The sequence below is a fragment of the Elephantulus edwardii genome, unplaced genomic scaffold (assembly GCF_000299155.1).
Source record: "Elephantulus edwardii isolate Elephantulus edwardi_28Jun2011 unplaced genomic scaffold, EleEdw1.0 scaffold00141, whole genome shotgun sequence".
NCBI classification, from domain to species: domain Eukaryota; kingdom Metazoa; phylum Chordata; class Mammalia; order Macroscelidea; family Macroscelididae; genus Elephantulus; species Elephantulus edwardii.
This window is the reverse complement of record NW_006399891.1, coordinates 7,597,567-7,623,142: the sequence shown is the minus strand read 5'-3', so window position 1 is coordinate 7,623,142 and position 25,576 is coordinate 7,597,567. Positions and strand designations below refer to the sequence as shown.

At 44.9% G+C, this 25,576-nt stretch overlaps 1 protein-coding gene across 1 annotated transcript in view; it reads left to right on the top strand.

Moving 5' to 3' along the window:
• Nucleotides 1-21,138, top strand: part of LOC102863953 (chromosome unknown open reading frame, human C9orf171) — a 185,470-nt gene extending 164,332 nt beyond the window's left edge. The window contains exon 6 of the mRNA XM_006894438.1: nucleotides 21,016-21,138. Coding sequence (XP_006894500.1) covers nucleotides 21,016-21,138 — 123 coding nt within the window. The remainder of the gene's footprint in view (nucleotides 1-21,015) is intronic.
• The last annotated feature ends 4,438 nt before the right edge of the window (nucleotides 21,139-25,576 follow it).

The following is a 25,576-nucleotide window of genomic DNA, read 5'->3' as shown; positions in this document are numbered from 1 at the left end:
TGTTGTGCATAGGGTCGCTATGAGTCGGAAACGACTCAATGGCACATAACAACAACAACACTGATATGCTGTTAGCTGACATCACATTGGCTCCAGTTCACACCAGCCCCATGGCCAATGGAGCGGAGCATTGCTTAGCGCTGCGCCTTCACGATTGCTGGTGTGTTTGAGCCCGTTGTAGCCTCTGTGTGTTCTTCAGTCCTGTCTAGCACTATATTGGGCAAGATTCTCCTGTGATGCATGGGTGTCATTTGGCTAATCTCTGGAAATAAGCTGCTAGATTTTTCTTTCTTTCTTAAAAGAAGGCTGCTGATCAGTCTTAGCTACTCCTTAAGAATATCCTGAAGATATTTCTGGAATTTTGGGAAATAGAAAATGGACTTTCCCTTTCCAAGGCATGTTGTTATGTTGTTATGTACTGCCCAGTTGGAATCGACTCAGAGTTGATCCTCCAGTGTGTTTTCAGAGGCTAAAAATCATGCAGGAAGAGATTACCTTTCTCCCATGGAACAGCTGGTGGATTTGAACCACCTGCTTTTGGGTTGGCAGCACAGTTCCTTACCATTGTTGTTGCCCTGTACTATAGAATCGGACCTGACCCATAGCTGACTCTGCAGTGGGTTTTCAGAGGCAGTAATCAGACAGGAGGAGATTGCCCATCCTTCTCCACCATGGCCTTGAACCGAATGCCTGCAGGATTGCAGCACAGCTTCTTGCCACTAAGCCACGCACTAGACTACCCTTTTCTGTGCTTTGCTCTTCTTCTGCCCCAGAAAGTCTCCAGAACCGTACAGCCTGAGCCTCACCTTCACACAGACCCCATTTCCGGTTCTGGCTTCGCAGCCTCGTAGCTGGTGAGCCTTGGGCCAGCGTCTTAACCATCTTGAGCTTCCGTTTCCTTCTTGTCTCTCTGAGGCCTTGGCTCTGTCCTGCGCACCTGACCAGGGTTTCCTGCCATTGTGGCAGCCTCCACTTTGGAGCCACTTCCTGCCTTGGGGAGAAGCAGGAATTTGTTTTCCCAGTCAGAGTGTGGATGTTCCTGGAAGACGGCATGCGTGTCAGTGGGAGGGTCATGCCCCTGTGTCCTTGCTCCATCTATTTTTGGACCTCAGAGAAATTAGAGCTGGTAGCAGAATAACAATTTAGGAGAACAGATGTCTCAGGAGAGATTGTTACACTCATTAATTACTTAAAATACGAACCTGCTACATCAGAGCTTAGGGTCTAGCCTGTTTGTCCATGATGTCTTACAAGGATTTGTGTTCTGCTGGGACCTCTGACCTCCAGCTGCCCCAAACTTGACAGAAATTACTGACCTGGGACTGATCCATAATTTTCAAGTGCGTCTCATTAGAGCAGACAGCCTCTCAATCCTTTAAAGCAAAATATCTCTCTGTCACCTGAGCAGTTGTCATTTTTTAAAAAATTACTAAACTAGAATCTCTGTGGCTGTCAATTTTTTTTAAGCTCTGTGGCACATTTTTCTTTCTGTATTTTTTTTTTAAAAAAACAACAACCTGGCTCCCCCCTTCTTGAACCCTTTCTCTCGCTTCCTTGGTCCACAGATTTGGCACGGGGGAGCTTGGCTTCCAGTGGTGGGTCCATCACGTGAATAATGATTGGGGGCTGCAGGGTTGGCTGGACCAGCTGCTCCTGGCAGTGAGATTGGGCCTAAACTCCAGCAGCACCGCAGGAAAGCAGCTCAGCCGACAGTGGGTCCAGCATCGGTGTGTGAGACAGCTCCTGGTCTGGCCTCTGACACACACCACCTAATTCTAGCTGTTCTCCTTGAAACCAGCTGCACGTACAGCACCCCTTTTTACTCTCGCCTTTAGGGCCATATCTCACAAATTAGAGGGACTTAACTCTCTGCCCAAAATGTCAGACGCCAGATGCAAGCTTGGGGTCCCCATCATGCCTTCATTTCTAATCTGCTGTTTATAAACTTGGGGGTTCTGTCTTCTGAAGGTGTTCGGGGATCCTCAGAACTACTTGCTTTTCTGATCTGCTGGTTACAAATTTGGAGATTTTCACATTAACATCACCCACTCGAATTCAGTAATTACCACAACAGTTCATAAAACTCAGAAAATTCTCATATGTTTCACTGCAGTTTTATTACATTGTTGTTGTTGTTGGATGCTGTCAAGTCGCATATGACCCACAGCGATCTGGACTCTGTCCTATCCTGTGCCATCCTCATCATCTCTGATACACTTGAGCCCATTGCTGCAGTCACTGCGTCAATCCATCTGGCTAAAGGTCTTCCTTTCTTTTGCTGACTCTCCACCTCTCCTAGCATCATGCCCATAGTATGTGAGATGAAACTTTGTCATCTTTGCCTCCAGGGAGCATTCTGGCCCCACATTGTCCAAGACATATCGATCTGTTTGTTCTTTTCACCACCCATGAGATACATTTTATAATTTTATATCCTTTGTAGGACATAATGAAGTAATACATAGAGCAAGTCCTATGAGGCTCCTCCATGTAGACTTCTGTGTCCCAAAAAAGGGAGATATTAACCTCAAAGTACTGATGTCATTTGCCAAATGGAAGATCCATGGAGCAAGCAACAAATGCTGGTGAGGTTGTGGAGAAACTGGAACCCTTATTCACTGTTGGTGGGAGTGTAAAATGGTGCAACCACTGTGGAAAGAGGTGTGGTGCTTTCTCAAAAAGTTGCAAATAGAGATACCATTTGAGCCAGCAATTCCAATACTGGGAATACACCCCAAAGAGACCATAACTGACATCCAAGCAGATATATGCACACCCATGTTTATTGCGGCTTTGTTCATAATAGCAAGGAGTTGGAAACAACCTAAGTGCCCATCAACAAACAAATGGATAGAGAAGCTGTGGTATATTCACACAATGGAATACTACGCTGCATTGTAAAACAAGGAACTCATGCAATATTATTCAAAATGGGTGACCCTGGAGGCCATTATGCTGAGTGAAATACCTCAGTCACAAAAGGACAAATACTGCATGGTGCCACTGTTGTAGAATGGGACTGACATTAGGGTTGGGGTAAGACTGAGAAAAACTGGATAAATTATGTATACTGCATTGAAACAGATGAGGGAAAGAATAATTTAAAAGCAATATATGATAGGGTATTATGGTTATTACAAGAGTCCAGAATTAAGGTTGCATAGTGGAGTGTACCTGGGGCAGTGGGAGAGGTGCGGGGGGATTTTATACCAAAGAAGGAATTTTTCTTTTGCTTTTCAAAGAGAGGAGCGAACTGGAGGGTGGGGAGGGTATAGGGCTGGGCAGGGAGGGAAGTGCAACAATGAATGAATGAAAATCCAACAACCTCTGTAAATGTTCATTAAAATTAATAAAATAAAATTTAAAAAAAGAAAGTCCATGAAGATTCAATGTCCAGAGCTTTCACCACATAGGTAAGAAATTAAAGACTTTTACCAACATCTGTAGGGCAATTACTGGTGTGTAGAATATTAACGTTGGAAATGAAGACAAAAGATCAGTAGTTGGAAAACATGGCCTTGGTGATAACAATTATTTCAGAGATCACAAATTGGAATTTTGTAAGACTAACAACTTATTTCCTGGGAATACCTCTTTTCAACAACATAGATGGTGGCTATGTATGTATGCATACATTTGGACCTCAAAAATGTAATATACAAGAATCAACTGCTAAAGGGGCCCTTTAGAGTAGTGAGAGAAGATCTTCACCCTGAAACCCACAGCGTCCCTTTTCAGCAGGAAGTAGCTAAGAGAATATGCCGTCCCCTTTTCCTTATGACTCAGGGTGAAGTCTCTCTCAGGGAGGAGTGATAGGGAATGGCAAAGGATACACTGACAAAGAAGATTAATCAGAACTGGCTTTGACAAACACTGTGGCATTTGGACAAGAACACCCTGGGAGGAGGGTAGAGAGAATAGTGCAACAATGAATGAGTGGAAGCCCAAAATCTCTGTAAATGTTTATGAAAATTAATAAAATATAATTATAGGAAAAAAATGTAATATACAAGAATCAAATTGACTACATTTGTGGGCTACAATAGAGAAGCTCAATGTCAGAGCAAGGCCAAGTGGTGAGTGCAAAACAGAACATCAGTTACTCATATTCAATTTCAAGTTGAATAACATGAAAAGATGTCTGTAAGAGCCAAAGTATGACCTTCTTTATACCCCATCTGAATTGAGACTTTCTCAAGAATAGAGTTGATGCATTGAACACTAGTGACCAGTGAAAAGAGGAATTGGGTGATGATGTCAAAGTCATACATGAAGAAAGTAAAAGATCATTAAAAAGAAAGAAAAGACCAAAATGGATGTCAGAACAAACTCTGAAACTTGTTTTTGAATGTAGAATGATTGAAATTAATGGAACTAGTAGAAGAGATAGGGAAATAAAAGTGAAGAACAGATTTCAAAGGTCAGCTGTAGATGACAAAGTATTAAAATGAAATGTGCAAAGACATGGAGTTAGAAAATCAAAAGGAAAGAATGAAGTTGGCATTTCTCAAGCTGAAGGAACTGAAGAAAAATTCAAGCCTTGAGTTAAAGAATTCTGCAAGCATCAAAAAAAGATCAAAGGATTACAGAGTCACTGTACCAAAGAGAATTGGTCAGTGTTCAGCTATTTAGGATGATATTAAAGGATTGAGTTAAAGCTGTACTAAAAGCATTAGCAAAAAAAGAAAAACAAACAAAGAATGAAACAAACAACAAACCAAGACTCCAGGAATTGACATAATACCAGTTGAAATGCTTCAACAAACAGATTGTTGCAGCACTGGAGGATCTCACCCATCTATGCCAAGAAGGAAGACAACTACCTGGCCAACTAACTTGAAGAGATTCATATTCAGACCAATTCCAAAGAAAGGTGAGTCAACAGAATATGGAAATTATGTGGCCTAGTGGCAAGAAGTTACGCTGCAATTCTGAAGGCACGTGGTTTGAGTCCACCAGATGCTCAGTGGGAAAAGGATGGGAAGTCTCCTCCCAGGCAATTAATTGCCTCTGAAAACCTGCTGGAGGGTCAGCTATGGGTTGGTTCTGACTCAGTGGCACACAAAAATATCATCAATACGCGATGTTTATTAGTTAATACACTTTACAAGCAATAAAAGTTTGCCAAAGATAATTAAAAAATAGTGGCAGCAGTACATTGACACAAATCTGCCAGAAATCCAAGCTGGATTCCAAAGAGGATTTACTATAAAGGATACCATTATTGATGTCAGATGAATCTTAGCTGACAGCAGAGAATACCTGCGTTTTACTGATTGTGCAAATATATTTTACTGTATGGCTAATAACAAATTGTAGATAACATTGTAAGAAACAGGAATTCTCAAACATTTCACTGTGCTCATTTGAAACCTATTTAAACCAAGAGACAGATATTCAAACCAAATAGGGAGATACTGCAATGGTTGTAAAAAACAGGAAATGTGTGTGTTGTTGTGATATTCTTTCATCAATCCAAACTGTATGCTTAACAAATAATCTTAGAAACTGGACTATCTGAAGAACACAGCACCAGAAGATTCACTAGTACGTGACATGCAGATGATACAGCTTTGCTTGGTGAAATAAAAGACTTGAAACATTTATTGGTGAAGATTATTAAAGATTGAAACCTTTGCTGTGAATTGGACTGCAACACAAAGAAAATAAAATCCTCACACCGCTACATCATGATGAAACAAGAAAAGACTGAAGTTATCAAGGATTTCATTTTACTTGGGTCCATAATCAATGCCGATAGAAGTTGTTGTTGTTGTTGGATACAACTCATAGCCACCCCTTGAAGAGCAGATCTGAACCCTGTCTTATCATGTGCCATCCTCTTCGTCTCTGACACACTTGCACTCTTTGCTGCAGTCACTGTGTCAATCCATCTCATTGAGAGTCTTCTTCTCTTTACATGTTCCTCTCCAAGGAACAACCCTCCTTAGCAACATGTAGAGAGTACGTGAGACGAAGTTTTGTCATCTTTGTTTCCAAGAAACACTGGCTGAACTCTCTCCAACACACATTGTTATTTTGACAGTCCATGGTTGTCAGCACTCTTCTCCAACACCACAGCAGTCAAAAGAAAATCAAGCAACACATTACATAGGGCAAGTGTGCTATGAAAGACTTCTTTAAAGTGTTCCAAAGCAAAGATGCCACTTTGAAAACTAAGGTACATCTCACACAACTCATCGTTTTCAGTCACCATATATGCACATGAAAGCTGGATAATGGCTATGGAATTAAAAAAAGAATAACTGATGCTTCTGAATGATATATTATTGACAAAGGCTATTCGGTATACTCTGGGCTGTGAGCAGAAAAAACAACTCTGTCTTGCACAAAGCGCAGCCAGAATGCTCCTTAGAAACAAAGTTGGTGAGGCTCTGCTCACACACTGTGAGCATGTTATCAGGAGGGACCTGGAGGTCCTGCTTGGTAAAGTAGGAGGAATAAGAGGAAGACCTTTCATGAGATAGATTGACACAGTGGCTGTACAGTCAGCTCAAAGAGGAACAATTGTGAGGAAGGCCCAGGACTGGGCACTGCTCCATTGTGTTTGTACACAGTGTCACTGTGTGTCAGCGCCAACTTAACATTGCTTAGCAATACAACAACTGTTGACGCATGATGGATTGAACTCCTGCAGTTGAACTCAACCTCCAGCTCTGTTCTCTCACTTCCAGCTTGGTATCATGTGGTGGGTCTTTCCGGCAGGGTCAACCTTCTTCACTCAAGAGTCACTTTTTAGTATGACTTGTTAAGGAACTATGGTGTGGTCCCCTTGCAGACCACAATCACTGGGTATATTTAAGGTTTAAAAAGTACCACCACCCTCAGCAACCATAAACAGAGACCACATCCTCCGGGCAAGGTTAATTGTACATCCCACAAGTGGGCTTGTTTGTTCCGACCCGTTGTGACCTTCACCCACATGTTGGATCCCTGAGCCAAGTCCGTCTCACTCCTACTGTCACGAACCCTGTCGCTGTGGCTGTTTGCATTTTCCTCCTGCCACAAAGTCCTCATGCTCAAGGAAGAAGAACCCAAGGAAAGAGAAAGAAAAGAAAGCAGAATGCCATTGACTTGTCAGCAGATGGACCCAAACCAGTGAGGCCCGTACAAGTCTAGTGCCCCTAAAGAACAATGAATTCTTAAATTGCTACACATCACGTGCGAGGCCATCAGGCTGAGTGAAAGAACTTAGTCACAAAAGGACAAGTGTTGCATAAGACCACTGCTGTGATAATAGGAGGGTAACTGGGGAGGGCGGTTAGGGAGAGCAGAGAACACACAATGAACACTGTAAACCAGGACAAGGGAGGAGCAACCTGGGGGAAATGAACATAAGGACAATATGGCTTTTGCAGCTAGCAAATAGGAGCAGGACTGTTCGAAAAGGAGGGAGTTGGGGGGGGGGCGGGAATCACTAGGCCAGCAGGTCAGTGGGCAGGTGAGAGTGGGAGGGTGAAGGTGCAGTGGGGACTTGGTGAGATCGGGTGATAAAAGGCATTGAACAGGAGCATTTCTACAAAACCGTAGTATATGGGTGATTGTATAAAACAGTATACATGAATGAAACACAGTGTGTATGAATGACTTTAAGCAAACCAATTTAAAAAAAATTATCGTGCCACCAGGCAAGGGTGAAATAGCCAAGATGTCACCTCCAGTTTGAGCCTGTAGGTCTTGGATTTTTTTTTTCTTTAGTACTGAGTTGAACCTACGCCCCACGATCGATTGCCACCAACTGAGAGATTGGCAATTGAAATCCAGCTTGAAGGGAGCAAGAAGGGCGGTGCCCTGCAGTAGAAACCCACTGCAGGGTCCCTGGGAGCTGGAGCACACCTGACAGCAGTGGGTTTGGTGGGGGTTTTATGTCTGACATACAGGAGCCGTCGGGACACAGCCAGAAAACCTCTGGTTGTAAAACTCCACGTGGCAGCAGAACTCGTTACTCAGAAGAAATTACACACACATCTCCAATAAGTAAAACTCACAGAAGAGAACTTTTCCTAAAGTGTGTGCATGAAGGGTGCAAGGCAATTCCACCCAGTCCCTCAGCACCCCATCTAGCCCTAAGACACCTCTCTGTAGCACCGTTTGTGTTTTCATATTAAAGCTTGAGAGTGGGGAAGGTGCACGCCCTTACAGATGAACCAGAAATTCCCTCTTCTCCCTGTCTGTGCCTGGGCCCCTCCGCGAGGAGTCCCAGCAGTGCCTTCCCTGCGCGGCCTTTCCCTTCCATATCACTGTTTAACTAGATTCAGACATGGGCTTGCACAGTACTGGAAACTGTTCTGTGTGTTTTAAAATTCTCATGTAAATGACATGGCACTTATGTTCCATTTTGGAACTTCAACATTTTCTTCACACAATGCTCTGCTTTTTATTTTTATACGTGTTGATTGATTGATTGAAATAGGTCTAGAGCTGTACTGTCCGGTAGAATTCCCTAGGACGATGGAAATAGTCTACATTTGTGCTTGCTAATGTAGTAACTGCTGATAAGCCATATACAGCTATTAAACTCTTACAAAGTGCCTGAGAAACTTATTTTTACTTTATTACATTTTCTTTCTCTTTCTCTCACTGCCGTCGAGTCAGAACCAACTCACAGCTGACCCTCCAGCAGGTTTTCAGAGGCTGTAAATCACACAGGAAAAAATTGCCCACCTTTCTCCCAAAGAACAGCTGTAATTTCAACCTCCTGCCTTTGAGTTGGCACCACATCTCCCTACGCCCTAAGCCACTGCTAATTTAAATTTAACGAGCCACATGTGACTAATATGGATGTTGTAGTTCTGGAGTATTCATTTGAATAAATGCAGAGCATTTCTTTGTATGAATTTACCCACCTCTGTTTACCCAGCTTCTTATTGATGGGCATACGGTTGTGTCCAGTTTGTACTATCCTAGTGGTGCAATGGTTAAGCACTCAACTACTAACTGAAAGGTTGACAGTTCACTCCCCCTCCTTGGCTCCACAGGCGAAAGGCCTGGCCCTCTGCTTCCACGAAGATGACAATGTGGAAAACCCTGTGGGCAGTTCTGCTCTGTCACATGGGGTTGCTGAGCCGGATCAGGTTTAAAGTCACCCAGCACCACACTGTGATCAATAAGGATTCTTGTAGACACCTGTCAGAGGGCATGCGTCTAAAATGTCCTCATTGGTTCTCCATTCACTCATTCATTGCTGTCAAGCCAGAACTGGCTCACAGCTCACCCTCCACTGGGTGTTGGGGGCTGTAAGTGCATGAAAGGAGATGACCCATCTTTCTGCTTTAGAGCTGCTGGGGGATTTGAACCACCTGAGAGGCGCAGGCTTTGGCTTAGCAGCCTGACTCCGCTGGTTCACAGGGAGCACGGAATTCCAGTCTTTGCAGCTCGTGCCAATCCCTCTCAAAGTGTCTGCCCCAATTAACTGAGCCGCTAGTAGTGTGTGTGGTTCCATTTCTGATCTCAGATGATGATGATTGTTGTTGTTATTATTATTACCCATCCACAGGGTATGAAACGATGATTTATTTTATTTGCTATTCTCTGATAACACATTCGCTTGAGCATCTCCTCTTGTGCTTGTTGGTTATCGGGGTTTTCCTTCTGTGGGTTGTCTGTCCGTTCCTCCTGCCCGTTTTTCTGTAGCTGTAGAACCCGATCACCACTGTCCTCTGCCACCTTCTGAGTCTCTGCACAGAGTTCTCTGGCCTCGAAGTACACATTTGCTTCTCGGCATTATAAGCTCTTTGCCTGTTGGTTTGGTTCCTCCACCACCCCCCCACCCCGTATTATAAACTCTTATGGAACCTAATACTACTTTTATAGTATATAGCACAATAATAATGAAATCAAGTTGTGTAATTGCATGTACGTATTTATCCTAATTTTATTTCTGTTTAGAGCAGCATAGACTCTTCCTTCCCAGTTCTGGAAACAAGAAGTCTGAAATCAAGGTGTCAGCATTCAGACTCATTGCCATCAAGTCAGAACTGACGCACAGCTGACACTCCAGAGGGCTTTCAAGAAGCTGTACATTGCACAGAAGGAGCACGACCTTCTTTCTGCTGCAGAGCAGCTGATGGACTCGACATTTGCATTGACAACGCAGCAGCTTCCTCGCTAGGTCACCGGAGCTCTCCAACGTGCCGGCAGGGCCCGGCTTTCACAGAAGTTCTAGGCAAGAATGAAAAACTATCCTAGTTTCTGGTGACTTCCAGCAAGCCTTGATATTCCATGGACTTTGTCTTCCTATCTCCAGATTCTGCCTTCGGCTTGGCATGACTCTCCATGTCTGTTTTATAATTCTATTCTTGTTACTAGTTTCCTGGTCCTAAGAGCAGAGGCTTCCATTCTCACTGTTCTGGTACCTTGGATAATGTCTGGCGCATAGAAGATGCTCACAGGTGTTTACTGGGTGAAACAGTGGCTAGAAAACAGAAAGAACGGTGGCCACACCTTACCTTCTACCCCAGACCATGTGGTGGTCTCTGTATGACGGCACTGCTTCATTCTCCAAATGCATCTTCTGTTGAAAGTAGGTCCGATTTTTCAAGTATGCATTCAGAGTAAAAGTTCAACAAATACCAAAGGATCTAACATGGACAGATTACTGTGACACCAGAGAAAATAAAGTTCACAGGCATTGAAGATTAGTGGTTTAGTGGTAGCATTCTCACCTTCCTTGCAGGAGAACTGGGTTCAATTCCCAGCCAGGGCATCTCAAGTGTAGTCACCATCTTCCTGCCGTCAAAAGCTTGTGGTTGCTGAACAGGTTTTAGCAGAGCTTCTAGGCTAAGGGGAAGTAGGAGGAAAGACCTGGTGCTCTTCTAAAACATTGGCCATTTGAAACTTGAAGTAGCACAGTTCTGTCCCAACACACGTGGAGCCACCCGACATCAAGAGTCGCGGGAACTGGAAGGGAAATTGAGGGCAGATTTCTTCTAAGATGTGGTCTCACTGCCTTGAGCCATACTGGCTTGGTTTCATTTCTCCTTATTTTCTCAGTTCTCCCCAGCTCACGGCCCTGGCTGACCCCTGCTGCCTGGAGCCCTCTGCCAATTTCTCTTCCCTCGGCTCACTCCCTCATCCTTCCTAGAGAGACCTCCAGCCCCTTGGATGGTGGGGGTTTTTCCACACTACACAGTCCTGTTAAGCACGGCCCTGGTCTGTCTTTGATGCATCCCCAGAGTATTACACAGCAGAAGTGTTCCGTCCTTTCTTTGCAATGTGACACGAATGTCCCATGCACACGGGGCCAGTGCCCTCGACACCTGGGGTGAAGCCACACTGCCCTGAGCCCTGGGCGGCTGGCAGGCTGCAGCACTTGCCTCTTATTTACCTGCAATGACCTCGGAGCGGCTCAGAGCTCCATTCAGCAAAGCTGTCTCCTGCCAAAGCTGTTACAATTTCTTAGCTCCAGGCGGAGACAGACCGCAGATGGCTTAATTTAGAAGCATCTCAGAAGGAATTCCTTGCTCCAGAGCTCTTCATCTTTTGGCTCCAGGGGTCCATGTGGTCGTGACCACACATGGGGTGAAGGCTCGACTCCTGACGTGTAACAAGGACCCTCATCTCTGCCTGTGCCGCTATTTTAGGAGGAGAGAGAGTGCGGGTGGGATGTGGAACCACAGCTGCCCCAGCAGGGACTTTCACGCAGCCCTTGCCACAAGCAGTTGTGAGAGGACAATGCCACGTGGTGATTAAGAGCTCTGGGCCTAGAGCCCTGGCTTCCAGTGGTATGACTTTAGTCAAGGGACTTAACCTCTGTGAGTCTCCACTTCCCCATCTGCAAAACAGAAGTAAAACGGCACCTTCCACGTCAGGGATGATTGCAGCGGAAAGTAGTGCACAACTACGGCAGGTAGCAGGCCCACTTTTATTGTGTTGACAGCCGGGGTTGAAGGTTCCAGTCCTGAGCCTCTAGGAAGTATTTTGCCGAGGCCTCCTCTCCCTCCAGCTACTAGGCCTTCTGTTTTCTGCTTAGGGATAATGGGGAATAGCCCGACTTCCGCTCTTCCTAGAGACCCAGTCTATGGGGTCCGATCCTGTAAACCAGCCATTCAAAGTGCACACTGAACCTAGCCATGAAGCATCCCTTTAGTCTTCACATCTAGTCTCAAAGTTCCCTTTCTCCTCTGCTCACACCATTGTCTCTCTGGCAACTCTGGTCCCACCTCCCTCATCCTTATTCTTCCGGGATGAGCTGACAAGCTTCCCACCCCCACACCTAGCCCCACCCACTTTTATCACCCCACCGTCATCATCCAAAGCAGAACCTCCCACCTCAGCACCACCCACCACTGAGGCCACCACCTGCCCTCAGCACCATCACATCAACATCAGCCCCCTTTTCTTTTTTAGATGCTGGACAGCGCAGGTTGTGACCTAGGGGCCAAGGAGAGATGTGAGGAGAAGGCAGGGAACTCACAGCTCTACTGTCTTGTTAAGAATCCGTGGTAACTGGCCACCAGGGACAGAACTGTCACACATCTGAATGCGGAAGCCTGAGCCTGGCTGAGCATCCGAGTCAGCTGGGGTCACCAGGAGGTCCTGGATCGACCAGCTTCACTGAGTTTCTCTAGCTGCCTTCAGAGAACCGCAGATGCTAGAAAGGTGTGTCACAGTGTGCACATCCATCCAGGAGGTGTGCCCTCACAGCTTTCTGGGGACTGTTTTCTTTCTGCACCATGTGTAGGGGTTTCTCCTTTTTCAATAACTTTAGTGAACCCACTGGGAAATTTTCATGCAGCTGGAGAACAAGATCATGGTCTGACTGGTCAGAGCGAGTGAACACCAGGTATTTAGCCCTGGGGTGCGGCCCTGGGAGCTCTCGGCCTAGATAGGTCTCAGGTTAAGAGCACACTGCCTGACCCTGGCCTGGGGAACTCAGCTATGGACTGAGGCTGTCACTGTCTGGTTCACACAAGCCCCACGGATCCTGATACGCACCCCAGAAAGTCCACAGAGGGGCAAACAAAAGGCTACAGAAACTCTGGAGCCACAAGTGCTGCTTTGTATGTAAAGATAGGTGGGGTTTGTTGTTTCGCTTTGTTTTAGTTTGGCTTTTCCCCGAGTAGAGAGTTCATAACTTTTCCACAGGATTTCCGAGATCCTCCAAAAGATCTTATTGCCTGCAGAAAACAAGACCAAATCTTGCATCCCAAGATGACCACTAAAGCTACTCAACACCGTTTGCTTTTTGCTGTTTTCTAATGAGCTTCTGAAAGCCCTAGTTGGTGCAGATGTGCCTGTAACTGCTGGAGGCTTGAGCCCACCCAGAGGCTCCTTGGAAGAAAGGTGGTCGATGCATTTCTGAAAACTCAACCTCTGCAAACCCTCTGAAAGTCAGCTCAGCTAGAATCCACATGAGGCTGCAGGAGTCAAGAGCAGCTGAGACCATATGCTCCTGTCCCTCTGCTTCTGATGTCACCTCCATGGCGGAAGCAGGGAGAGCCCATGACACAGCATGAGCTGCAGCGGTGATGGAATGTTCTGGAGAGAATACAGAAACTAGAGCCCACCAGTTAGGAGACGAAATCAGAGTTTCTCTGACATCAATTAATTCCCTGGGGGCCAACTATGACCCTAACTCAGCTCCAGGCCTCAGTTTCCTCATCTGTAAGATGTTGACCAATGTCCAAGTCATGTTGTATGGGGGCTTCGTGTTCCCTGACATTATGTCCACTCCTCCAAGTTGAGGTCGGCAAGCCTGTGTGGGTCACAGTGACACTAAGCAGACTTCAGACTTGAGAGTGGCCTGAGGTCTCCTAGGGCTGGGCAAAGCAGCCGATGACCCAGGCGAGATGTCGAGCCTGGAGGGACCCAAGCTCCATCAGCTCTCTTATTGGCCTCAGAGGAAGTGTTACCCAGTTCCTCCCTTCAGGTACCACAGCCTGGCCACTCACATTATCATCAAGTCAGAACAACTAACACGGGTTTGTGGGGCTATGAATCGCATGGGAGGCTGTTGCCCATCTTTCTCCTGAGATGCTGCTGGTGGTTTTGAATGTCTAGAGAGGTGTTGCATGTGTGTTACAGCACAACTCCTGCCGGTCTAGGCCACCAGAGAGCACTGAGCCCTGCTGAAGGCCCATGGACTCACCCCGGGTGGGGGCAGGGGGCCACCGGACACAGAGATGCTGTTATACACGCTCCCCCTTGCATCCCTCTGGTTCCTTTCAACACTTTCCCCCCCTTTCTGTTTCCTCCTCCTCACCTTGTGTCGCCAAAGGCCGCCTGCAGTGTGCTGTGGGTGAACCACCCCCAGATAGGCAACTCTGGTCTGGATTCTTGATAAAGACCTTGTAGGAGTCCCAGGGCACAGGTCTTGCTTTATCCCAAGGACACGGCACAGCCTTTGGTGTTGTCTGCCAAATGCTCAAGACCCTCCTGCCTCACCTCAGGCCGCCACATCCTGTCAGATACCTGAGCTCCGTGGGCCCCACGGCCCACAGGCCGCTACCTGTACCTGCCCTCCCTCAAGCCAGCCTGGAACCGTCTCTTGAACCTCAGGAGGCCCCTGACTCTGCAAGGATTGACCTTTCTGTTTCTCCTCACTGTGCTCCCCCATCTTCGCTGACACTCATAATGAGATAACTATATTCATTGTCCATGTTTATTCTCCTCCTAGAATTAAACGCTCCATGAGGTTAGAGCCCAGCTCTCTTGTCTGCTTCGGTATCTTCAGTGCCTGGCACAGAATGGGCATCAATGAATGAATGATGAAAGAATGTATGAATGGATGGTGTATAAATAAGCAAGTGTATCCCTTTTCACTCAACGGCACATAACAACAACAACAATATCTCTTTTTACCTGGTGCCTCTCAGTTTATCTGAAGAAGAAAAATACCATTTTAGGGGGATATTGCATTCAGTTAATGGGTCATATTTTCTCACACTTGAAGGAGGATCATATAGCAGTCAGGGAGGACACCATAAGATGGGATGGGATTTTACCAATTAGCATTATATATGAGAAGAAATGGTGGAAAACTGATGCTTAAAATTCTAACTGAAGATGCTTCCACTCATTCAGTCTTTCTCCATCATTCTTTTTATTATTAATTAATTAATTTCAATGAACATTTCCTGAGATTGTGGATTTCCATTCATTCATTGTTGCACTTTTCTCCCCGCCCACCCCACCCCCACCCCCATCTCCATCATTCTTTGAAAGGAGTAATATGGTGCTTTCGTTGTCATCTTCTTTTTTTTTTTTTTTTGGTATGGTCAACACTCTTGGCACCAGCAGCCAGGAAATAAAAAAAACTTATTGTGATGGGAAAGTCTACGGTTAGGGACCTCTCTAAAGTACTCAAGAGCAATGGTGTCTCTCTGGAGACTAAGGTCTGCCTGATACAGGCCATGGTCTTTGCAATCACTTGTTATGCATCAGAGAGTTGGACAATGACTAGGGAGGATAGAAGGAGAATTGATGCCTTTGAGCTGTGGTGCTGGAGAAGAGTATTGAATGTACCATGGACTGACAAGAAAACAAACAGATTCATCCTAGAGAGGGTTAAAGCAGGCTACTCCTTGGAGGCAAGGATTCTGGGGCTTTGTCTGACATACTTTGGACATGTTGTAAGGAGAGACAGGTCTTTGGAGAGGGACATCATGCTTGGTAGGGTAGAGGGACAGCGCAGGAGGGGAAGACCCTCTATGAGATGGATTGATTCAGTGACTGGGGTAATCGGGATGGTGTGTCAGAGGCAATGCGATTGGCACAGGATAGAGCAGGGTTTAGGGCTATTGTACATAGGGTGGCTATGAGTCGCAAACGACTAGACGGCACTTAACAACAACAACCTATACTTTGTGTTTTATATATAATTCACATATGTTGTGTTTCATTCATGTGTCTTGTGTTTTATACAACCATGCATCTGCATTATCTTTTATATAATTAACTACCATTGCTGTATTTCTGTTTCCTTCCTGTCTTCTCAGGGCTCATTGAACATTTCCCAGTTCCCCATGCTCGAGGTGGTGCTTCCTTGAATCCTGGCTCTGATGCTATTGGGGTCACTTGTCCACCACCAGGCACCACCACCCACCCCGCTGGCTTGCACAGGGCAAGAGGGGAGCTAGGTTATCTTCCCTACAAAGGAGACCTGCCAGGCACCAGGACAGGCAACTTGGTGGGATGTTTGCTCACATTTTAAGGATGAGCATTAGCTCTTAGATTCCATTCCACAGTGGCTCCCGCGTGTGCTCAGCAGTTTATCTTCACCCCTCTTTCCTGGCAATGGGCTGGGCAGCATGGGGAGTACGGTGCTCAGACACCCAGGCAGCCCAGCTCTGCCCTTTCCTGGCTCATCCCCATGTGGACAGCACTTTCAGGGCCCTTCTTTCCCGCTTCAAGAAGGGGTTTTCTAGAAGAGAAAGTTTTTAGGAAGCTAAAAATACCATCTGCAGTTCATTTCCATCAAGTCAAGATTGTCCCTCTTTTTCTCAAGTAGCTGCTGGTGAGTTCAGATCGCCAGGGAGGTGCAGCCTTTGGTTAACACTGCAACTCCCTACCAACTAGGCAGAGACCTGCTGTTGCAGATAAAAGCAGGGGCCAGTTATAGGCACTGCTCTAAGTACACCCTCTCTTAAAAGACAGTATATTCTCCAGAAAGTTAAACAGAGGGTTAAGTCATTGTGGTTGTTGTTGTTGGTACATGCCATTGAATCAATCGCCTGTGACTCATCGCGACCTTATGTACAACAGCTCTGAACCCTTCTCTATCATGAGTCAATCTCATTGTCTCTGATACACCCATTCCCATTACCCCTGTCACTGAGTTAATCCATCTCATCCAGGGTCTTCCTATCCTGTGCCCCTCCACTCTCCCAAGCATGATGTCCCTCTCCAAGTAGAGTGGTCCCTCTAGGCAACATGCCCAAAGTATGTCAGACAGAGCCTCAAAATCCTAGTCTCCAAGGAGCAAATAGCCTGGTCTCACCTTCTCCAGGACGACCCTGTTTGTTCTCTTAGCAGTCCATGGTATATTCAATACTCTTCTCCAACACCACAACTCAAAGGCATCAATTCTTCTTCTGTCATCCTTAGTCATTGTTCAGCCTGTCTGATTCATATAGCAGATAATTACAAAGATCATGCCTTGGATCAGGCACACTTTAGTCTCTAGACTGACACTGTTGCTCCTCAGTACTCTGGAGAGGTTTTTGACAGCAGATATCCCCCAGTGCAATTAGTCTTTTGATTTCTTGGCTGAAAGTACCAAGAATGCTGATTGTGGAGCCAAGCAAGCTGAAGCTGTTTACAATCTTAATCTCTTCACCATCTATCATGATGCTCCCACTTGGTCCAGTGGTGAAAATCTTTGTTTTCTTGATGTTGAGCTTCAAGCCATATTGAAGGCTGCAGTCCTTGACCTTCTGTAGTAAATGTCTCAGGTCCTCCTTAGTTTTGGCGAGCACAGTTGTGTCATCAATTCCACCCTTAAATGTGTATCAGAGAGAAGTGAAAACTTTTGTCCACATAAAAACTTGTACACAAATGCTCACAGCAACATTATTTAGAATGGCCAAAAGATGGAAACAATCTATATACCCATCAACAGATGAATGATGAATCGAACCATGGCACATCCATACAATGGGCTGCTTTTAGCCATAAAAAAGAATGACATGCTCATACATGCTACAACATGGATAGACCTTAACAAGGTTATATGAAATTAGAGAAACCAGAAACAAAAGGACAAATATTGTATGATCCCATTTATGTGAAAAGTCTGGAATAGACAAATCCAGAGAGACGGAAAGCAGACTAGAGGCTATCAGTGACAGGTCAGAGGCAGAAAATAAGCACTGGCTGTTCATAGGTCCAGGATGTTGTTGTTGTTGTTGTTAGGTGCTGTCGAGTCGAGTCGAGTTTGACTGATAGTGACCCTATGAACAGTCACCCTGAAACTGGCCCTATCCTGTGCCATCTTCTCTATCTCTGAGACACTAGACTCCATTACTGAAGTCACAGTGTCAGTCCATCTCGTTAGGGGTCTTCCTCTCCTTCACTGGCCCTCTATCTTTGCAACTATGATGTCCCTTTCCAAGGAATAGCCTCACCTAGCTAGCTACATGTGCCAAGTATGAAAGATGATGCTTCAATTTCCATGTGGAGTGGGGGAAAGTTCTGCAACCAGGCAATGGTGATACTGTACAGCTCTGTGCATGTGCTAAATGCTGCTGAATTGGGCACTTCAAAATGATTAAAATAGCCCTCTTTTGTTTCTCTTCTTTGGATTGAAAGAATCTGTTGATGGAAGATTTTTCTCTGTTTTTATGAATTTTTTGCAAAACCCTTTTTTACAATGTTTTTATTACAATGTTATTATTATACTTACAAAAATGTTAGTAAACAAACACATATATTTATACAATAAAACAGTTAAAATAATAAATTTTACCTTAGATGCCATAATCTTAATTTTTAAAAAATTTTTTCAATTTAAAAATTTTCCTCTGGTGGCTTGGTGGTGTGGAATTACAATGCCAACCCAAAGACCGTAGTTCAAACCTACCAGCTACTCCCATGGGAGAAAGATGGCAGTCAACTCCTGTGTGATTAACTGCCTCTGAAAACCCCCTAGAGAGTCAGCTATGAGTTGATTTTGACTCAGTGATACATTACAACAACATAACTGCCATTTTAAAACTGGACAAAATGTGGTGCTCACTGGTTGTGTATGAAAAGATTGAAATAAAGATACTGTGGAAAGTGATATAAAAAAAAAAGAAGAGACAATTAGAACAGTAGTGGGGAGGGGAGCTCTGGTGGTCTAATGGGGATGGAGTTGCACTGCCAACTGTAAGACAGACAGTTCTAATCCGTCTCCTGCTTTGTAGGAAGAAGATGGGCCATCTCTTTCTGTGCTGTTCCAGCCTCTGAACAAGCCAGTGGAGGGTCACCTTTGAGTCCATTCTGCCTTTGGGTTGACAGTGCAATTCCTTACCACTAAGCCACCAGAGCTCCCTCCTTAGCACCATACAGGTTGGGATTTACAACAATGATTACTGCAATTCTGTGGACTTCTGGGTCTGCCCGGGAAAGTGAAACCAGGCTGCTTTTTGGAGGCAAGGATTTTTTAAACTCCATCTCACATATTTAGGGCATGTTGCCAGGAGGGACCAGTTCTTGCAGAAGGACATCATGTTTGGAAGGATGGAGGGGCAATGCAGGAGAGGAAGACCTTGGATGAGATGCATGGACACAGTGACTGTGGCAATGGGGACAGGTAGTCAGAGACAGTGAAAAGGGCTCAAGAGAGGTCAGGGTTCAGAGCTGTTGTGCATAGGGTAGCTATGAGTTGTAGTTACCTCCAGGGCACATAACAACTGAGATCAAGTTGACATATATTTTAAGGGGTTGTTGTGTACCATTGGAACCAACCCATAGCTGACCCTCCGATGCGTTTTCAGAGGCAGTTAATAGCACGAGAGGAGATTCCCTATCCTTCTCCCAATCCATAGCATGATCGAATTCCAAGAACTCAACCAATGAAAACCAGTGGGTCACAACAATCCAATCCCGTTGTGTACTCAGTAGCCAAGGGTCCTGGGCGGGCTCAGGAGCAGATACAGCACCCTAAAGGAAGCTCAGAAAGACAATTGGAGGGAGCTCTGGTGGCCTACTGGCAAGAAGCTGAACTGCAACCCCAGAGGTGTGTGGTTCAAATCCACCAGTAAAGGAGGGACAATCTCCTCCTGTACCAGTCAGATTGGATTTGACAGTACACACACCAAAAATAATAAAATAATAAAATTAAATTAAAAAAAGACAAACGGACTTTCCCAGAGTGCACAGCCACAAGGCAGAGCAAGAATCTAAACTCCAGTCCGTTGAAGCCTGATCTTGGGCAGTTAAAGTAAGAGCTGTGAAAGGACTAAGAGAGGGGACAAAATCGAGGGCCAGTGAAAGGACAGACAGTCCGTGCAAGAAGTGTGAGGCCACGTGAGGCCGAGGTGGTGAGCCTCAGTCTGAAGGGAATACAGTGGGTGAAATGGGGTGGGCAGGAAGCAGACCCTAACCCAGACACAATTTTGTGTGACTATGGAATAACAAGTTTGTGTGGCCATGGGATGAGGAGGTTCTTGTTGCTATTAGGTGCTGTTCAATTGACTACAACTCACAACAACCCGATGAACAACAGATCTGAGCCTTGCCCTTTATCTGCACCATCCTTAAGATGGGATCTGTGCAAACCCGTAGTTACAGTCACTGTGTCGGTCCGCCTTGTTGAGGGTCTTCTCTTTCTCTGACTCTCCATCTTTCATTTGGTGCTGTTGTTAGGGTCTGCTGAGTTTATTGCTATTCATAGCAACCCTAGGGAGCTCTGGTGACTTAGTGGTAAGGAGCTGCACTGTCAACCTGAAGGCACATGGTTCAAATCCACCAGCTGCTCCGTGGGAGAAAGATGGGTAATCTCCTCCATGTGATTTACTACCTCTGAATGCCTCTAAAATTGGAGTCACTTATGGATTAGTTCCAACTCAGTGGCACACGACAACAGATAATGAATGAATAATGGAACTGAATCTTGCCCTGTCCTGTGCCATCCTCATCATCTCTGATATGCTCGAACCCATTTTTATAGCCCCTAAGCCAGTCTGTCTCATTGAGGATCTTCCTTTCCTTCACTAAGCCTCCACTTTTCCCAGCATGATGTCTTTTTCCAAGCACTGGGTTCCCTTAACAACGTGCCCAAAGTATGTGAGGCAACATTTTCCCATCCTTGCCTCTAAGAAGCACCCTGGTTGCAGTTTCCTTAAGACATACGTGTTTGTTCCATCCTGCATTGCCCTGGGGGAATAAAGATCAAAATGCCGATGTGGTTAGTTAGCATTTTACAGTTAATGGAATGCAACATTCGAGCCTCTCAATATTTTATAATTATGCCAAGATGGACATGAGGGGAGGGCTAAGGATAAAGGGGAGAAGCCATGAATGACTTCCGCACCGGACTCTTTCTCACTGACCTCTTCCTTCTGTCCACAGGTGGGCCCCCACCTCGACACCTTCCCCACCGAGGCTGATCGCCAGAGGGCCCTCAAGGCCCACCGGGAAGAGCACGCTGTGCGCCAAGGGCTGCTGCGGATGGGCAACTACACCCACCACTAGACTTCTCACCTGCCTTGAGAAGCCTTTTGACCCAGCAGAAAATTCCCTGAAGGACACTTTTCCTGTCCCAGTTCACCCGACATCCCCCGCCCCCAATCTTATGAGGGTTCTGCTTCTACAAGGACTGCACATTCAGATATTGATGGATTTTTGTGTAGATTTTTGTGTCCCCCTCTTTCGGTCTATCCGCTATGCTTACCTTCATCTGACTCTTCTATCTGGGGCCTTTCGTCATCCTGCCTCTCTTCTCAAGTCCTCAGTGGACAAGACAAACTCAGCTGACAAGGCAACACGAGGCTAAGTGCTGATTCCACAGCTCTGCACAGTCAGTATGAGAAGCCATGCATCCCTGATGGCCATATGCTTTGAAAGCCTTGGTTTTACATTCCAAGTATGAGTTTTAACTGCTCTTTTTTGGATTACCCGACGTGTCACTATGGTAGTATTATGTCTCTGGCACCACTGAAAGCAGAAGGAGTCAATAGTTCATTGACTTGGACGTGTCCACAGCCCCACAGTGCTGGGATGAGCAGCAGGCTGGAGGGATGCAAGCTGGACAACTTCTCAGTCAAACTGTTGGCACCTCTTAACTCAATCTTCTACATGTTCTTTGGCTTCTCTTCACCAATTCTATTTTGATCTATATTTAATTAAAGATGCTGTTAGCGGGAATAAAGATGCTGTTGGTCATTCTCCTCTTGTGTCTTTATTTGAAAACCAGTAAAACTAGTGAGGGAACCAACTTCAGGATTTTTAGATAACAACGTTACCATGCAGGTGCTCTTAAAGGTAGCCTAACACCCTCCAGGATATACCAGCAGTGCCTTTCCTAGGCAGGCAAACTGCCGAGTTTTTAAATGCCATTTCCACTCCAAGAATTCCTCAGTGTTGGTCTCCAGCCCTGAGAACTCCCTGGAAATTCTTTTCCCCAACTTCCCTGTTAACATCACCACTTGGACAATTAGTATTCACCTCATGGCCAAGACTTAGCAGATGACTATTTCCCCCCAAAGTTTCTTCTTCCTTATTTTTCCTGTCTCTGAATGAGAGTACCATCAACCCAGATGCTGAAACCCAAAATCCATCTTTTCTGCACCTCTCACATCCAATTCATCAGCAAGCCTGTGGGCTTCACCTTCAGAATCATACCTTGCACCACAATAAGATAAAGGCAAACAATCCAATTGAAAAATATGAACAGACACTTCACCAAAGAAGACGTTCAGATGGCCAACAAGCACATGAAGAAATGTTCAAAATCCCTAGCTCTATGAGAGATGCAAATCAAAACAACTATGAGATATCATCTCACCCCAGTAAGAATAGCAAAATTTAACAGAACAGCAAACATCAAATGCTGGTGAGGTTGTGGAGAAACTGGAACCCTTATTCACTGTTGATGGGAGTGTAAAATGGTGCAACCACTGTATGGCGCTTTCTCAAAAAGTTTCAAATAGAGATACCATTTGACCCAGCAGTTCCACTACTGGGAATATACCCCAAAGAGACCATAACTGACATCTAAGCAGATATATGCACACCCATGTTTATCACGGCTTTGTTCACAATAGCAAGGAGTTGGAAACAATCTAAGTGCCCATCAACAAACGAATGGATAGAGAAGCTGTGGTATAGCCACACAATGGAATACTACGCTGCTTTGAAAAACAAGGAACTCATGCAATATTATTCAAAATGGGTGACCCTGGAGGACATTATACTGAGTGAAATACCTCAGTCACAAAAGGACAAATACTGCATGGTGCCACTGTTGTAAAACAGGACTGATTGGGGTTAAGGGAGACTGAGAAAGATGGGATAAATAATGTATACTGCATTGAAACAGATAAGAGAGAAAACTGTTTAAAAGGGATATGTGATTAGGTATTATTGTAATGATGGGAGTCCAGAACGAAGGCTGCATAGTGGAGTGGACCTGGGGGGAGGGATTGTAAAACAATGAAAGAATTTTTCTTTGACTTTTCAAAGAGAAGAACGAACTGAGGTGGGGGGGGGTGGGCAGGGAGAAAAGTGCAACAATGAATGAATGGAAATCCAAAGTCTCTGTAAATTTCCATTAAAATTAATAATATAAAAAAAAAGAATTATACCTTAGACCCATATGTTTCTCCTTATCTCCACTCCCATAACTAGAAGTCCAGTCCTCTGTTCTCTCTCTGGTAAATGTAGTAGACTCGTAACCAATCTTTGTGTGTCACTCTTGTTTCCTTTACTACCCATTCTCCACAAAGTGGCCTTGGGCACTTAACACTCCAGAGGTTCCATTGCTCTTTTGGGGTTTTGGGTTTGTTTTTTTTTATTTCTTCCGTTGCTTTGAAAGTCAAACCCACACCCTCATCAGGCCAGGCCCTAGAAGGCCACTGAAGCCTATTCCTCTGGATTTGTCTTGAATCTCTTGGCTCTCTGTCCCTCCTCTCTGACCTTAGTGCATTCATTCCTGCCATAGATTTTTGTGTTTATTTCTCCTCCTGCCTTGAACATTTTAACCCCAGATGGTAGCATGCTTGCTGCTTCTACAACTCGAATCCAACAATGTATGAAAAGAACTATACACCACAATCAATACAACACTAACTTGTATTTATCCAAGATACGCAAGGCTACTTCAACATTCACAAATCAATGAATACAAATCATTATATCAATAAGCTGGAGAAGAAAAATCATATTCAGAAAAAGCACCTGGTGAAATCTAACACCATCAAAATCTCTCAGTAAACAAGTTGTTCTGAACCATCAGGTTGTGAGACCCAATCATATCTGACTCTGCAGCAAGTTTCAGAGACTAAATCAGATAGAAGTTGACTGCCCATTTTTCTCCCACAGAGCAGCTGGCAGATTCAAACCACATGACTTTGGGTTCATAGCTCAATTCCTTCACACTAGACCACAAGAGCTCCCTCAGCATACTAAAATAGGATAATTTCCTCACTCTGATAAAGAACATTTGCAAAAACTCTATCCCAGAACACTTGGTTGTGCTTATGCAAAACCTATACTTGGACCAAGAAGCAGTCATCAGAACAGAGCAAGGAAACAAAGCATGGGTCAAAATGGGGAAGGGTGTATGCTAGGGTTGTGTTCTGTCTCCATACCTTTTCAATATATACTCAGAACAGATCATCTGTGAGGCTGGCTCTATGAGGAGGAATGTGGAATCAGGATTGGAGGAAGACTCATCAAAACCCTGCATTATGCAGATGATACAACCTTGCTTGCCTAAACTAAGGAGGACCTGAGGCATTTGCTGCAGAAGGTCAAGGATTGAAGCTCAACATCAGGAAAACAAAGATTTTCACCACTGGGCCAATTGGCAGCATCATGATAGATGGTGAAGAGATTGAGATTGTTAACAGCTTCAGCTTGCTTGGTTCCACAATCAACACTCTTAGTACCAGCAGCCAGGAAATCAAAAGACAAATTGCTTTGGGAAAGTCTGTTGTCAGGGACCTCTCTAGAGTACTGAAGAATAACTATGTCAGTCTGGAGACTAAGGTGCACCTGATCAAGGCCATGGTCTTTGCAATTACTTTGTATCCATCAGAAAGCTGGACAAATGACTAGGGATGATAGAAGAACAATTGATTCCTTTGAGCTGTGGTGCTGGAGAAGAGTATTGAATATAACATGGACTGCTAGGAGAACAAACAGGTTCGTCCTGGAGAGTACAAGTTGCTCTTTGGAGGCAAGGATTCTGAAGCTCTGTCTGACATACTGTAGGAGGAACCAGTCCTTGGAGAGGGACATCATGCTTGTGAGGGTAGAGGGACATTGCAAGAGAGGAAGACCCTTGATGAGATGGATTAACTCAGTGACTGGGGTAATGGAAGTAGCTATGTCAGGGACAATAAAGTCAGCTCAGGTTAGAGCAGGCTTCATAGCTTCATAGGTTCACTATGACTCGCAAGCGACTCAACTGGATAACAACAACAACATAGCTAACATCATTCAGATCTTAGCACAAAAGTCAAATCCCTTCCTTGAAATGGTAATGGTATCAGATACTATCAAGTTAGTTCAGACTCAGCGATGCAGGTGTGCGTGGGATATTGAGAACATCCCAAAACAATTAATTCTGAGCCATCCTAAGAGATAGATTGGGCTGAAACAATTACCTCTATTTTCCATTGTTTTTGTTATGGACCATAGAGTAGAAACCAACTCATGGCTGACCCTCCAGTGAATTCTCAGAGGCTGTAAATTGCACAAGAGGAGATTGCCCATCTTTCTCCCACAGAGCAGCTACTGGATTCAAATCACATGCCTTTCTTTGCATTCCTTGCCACTGATCCATCAGAATTCTATTTTCCATTATTTTTGCTGTTGTTGTTGATTGTTGTTGAGTTGAGCATGACTCATAATGACTCTAAGAACAAAAGACCTAATGTCTTTCTATAACTATGGTCATTTTTCTAAG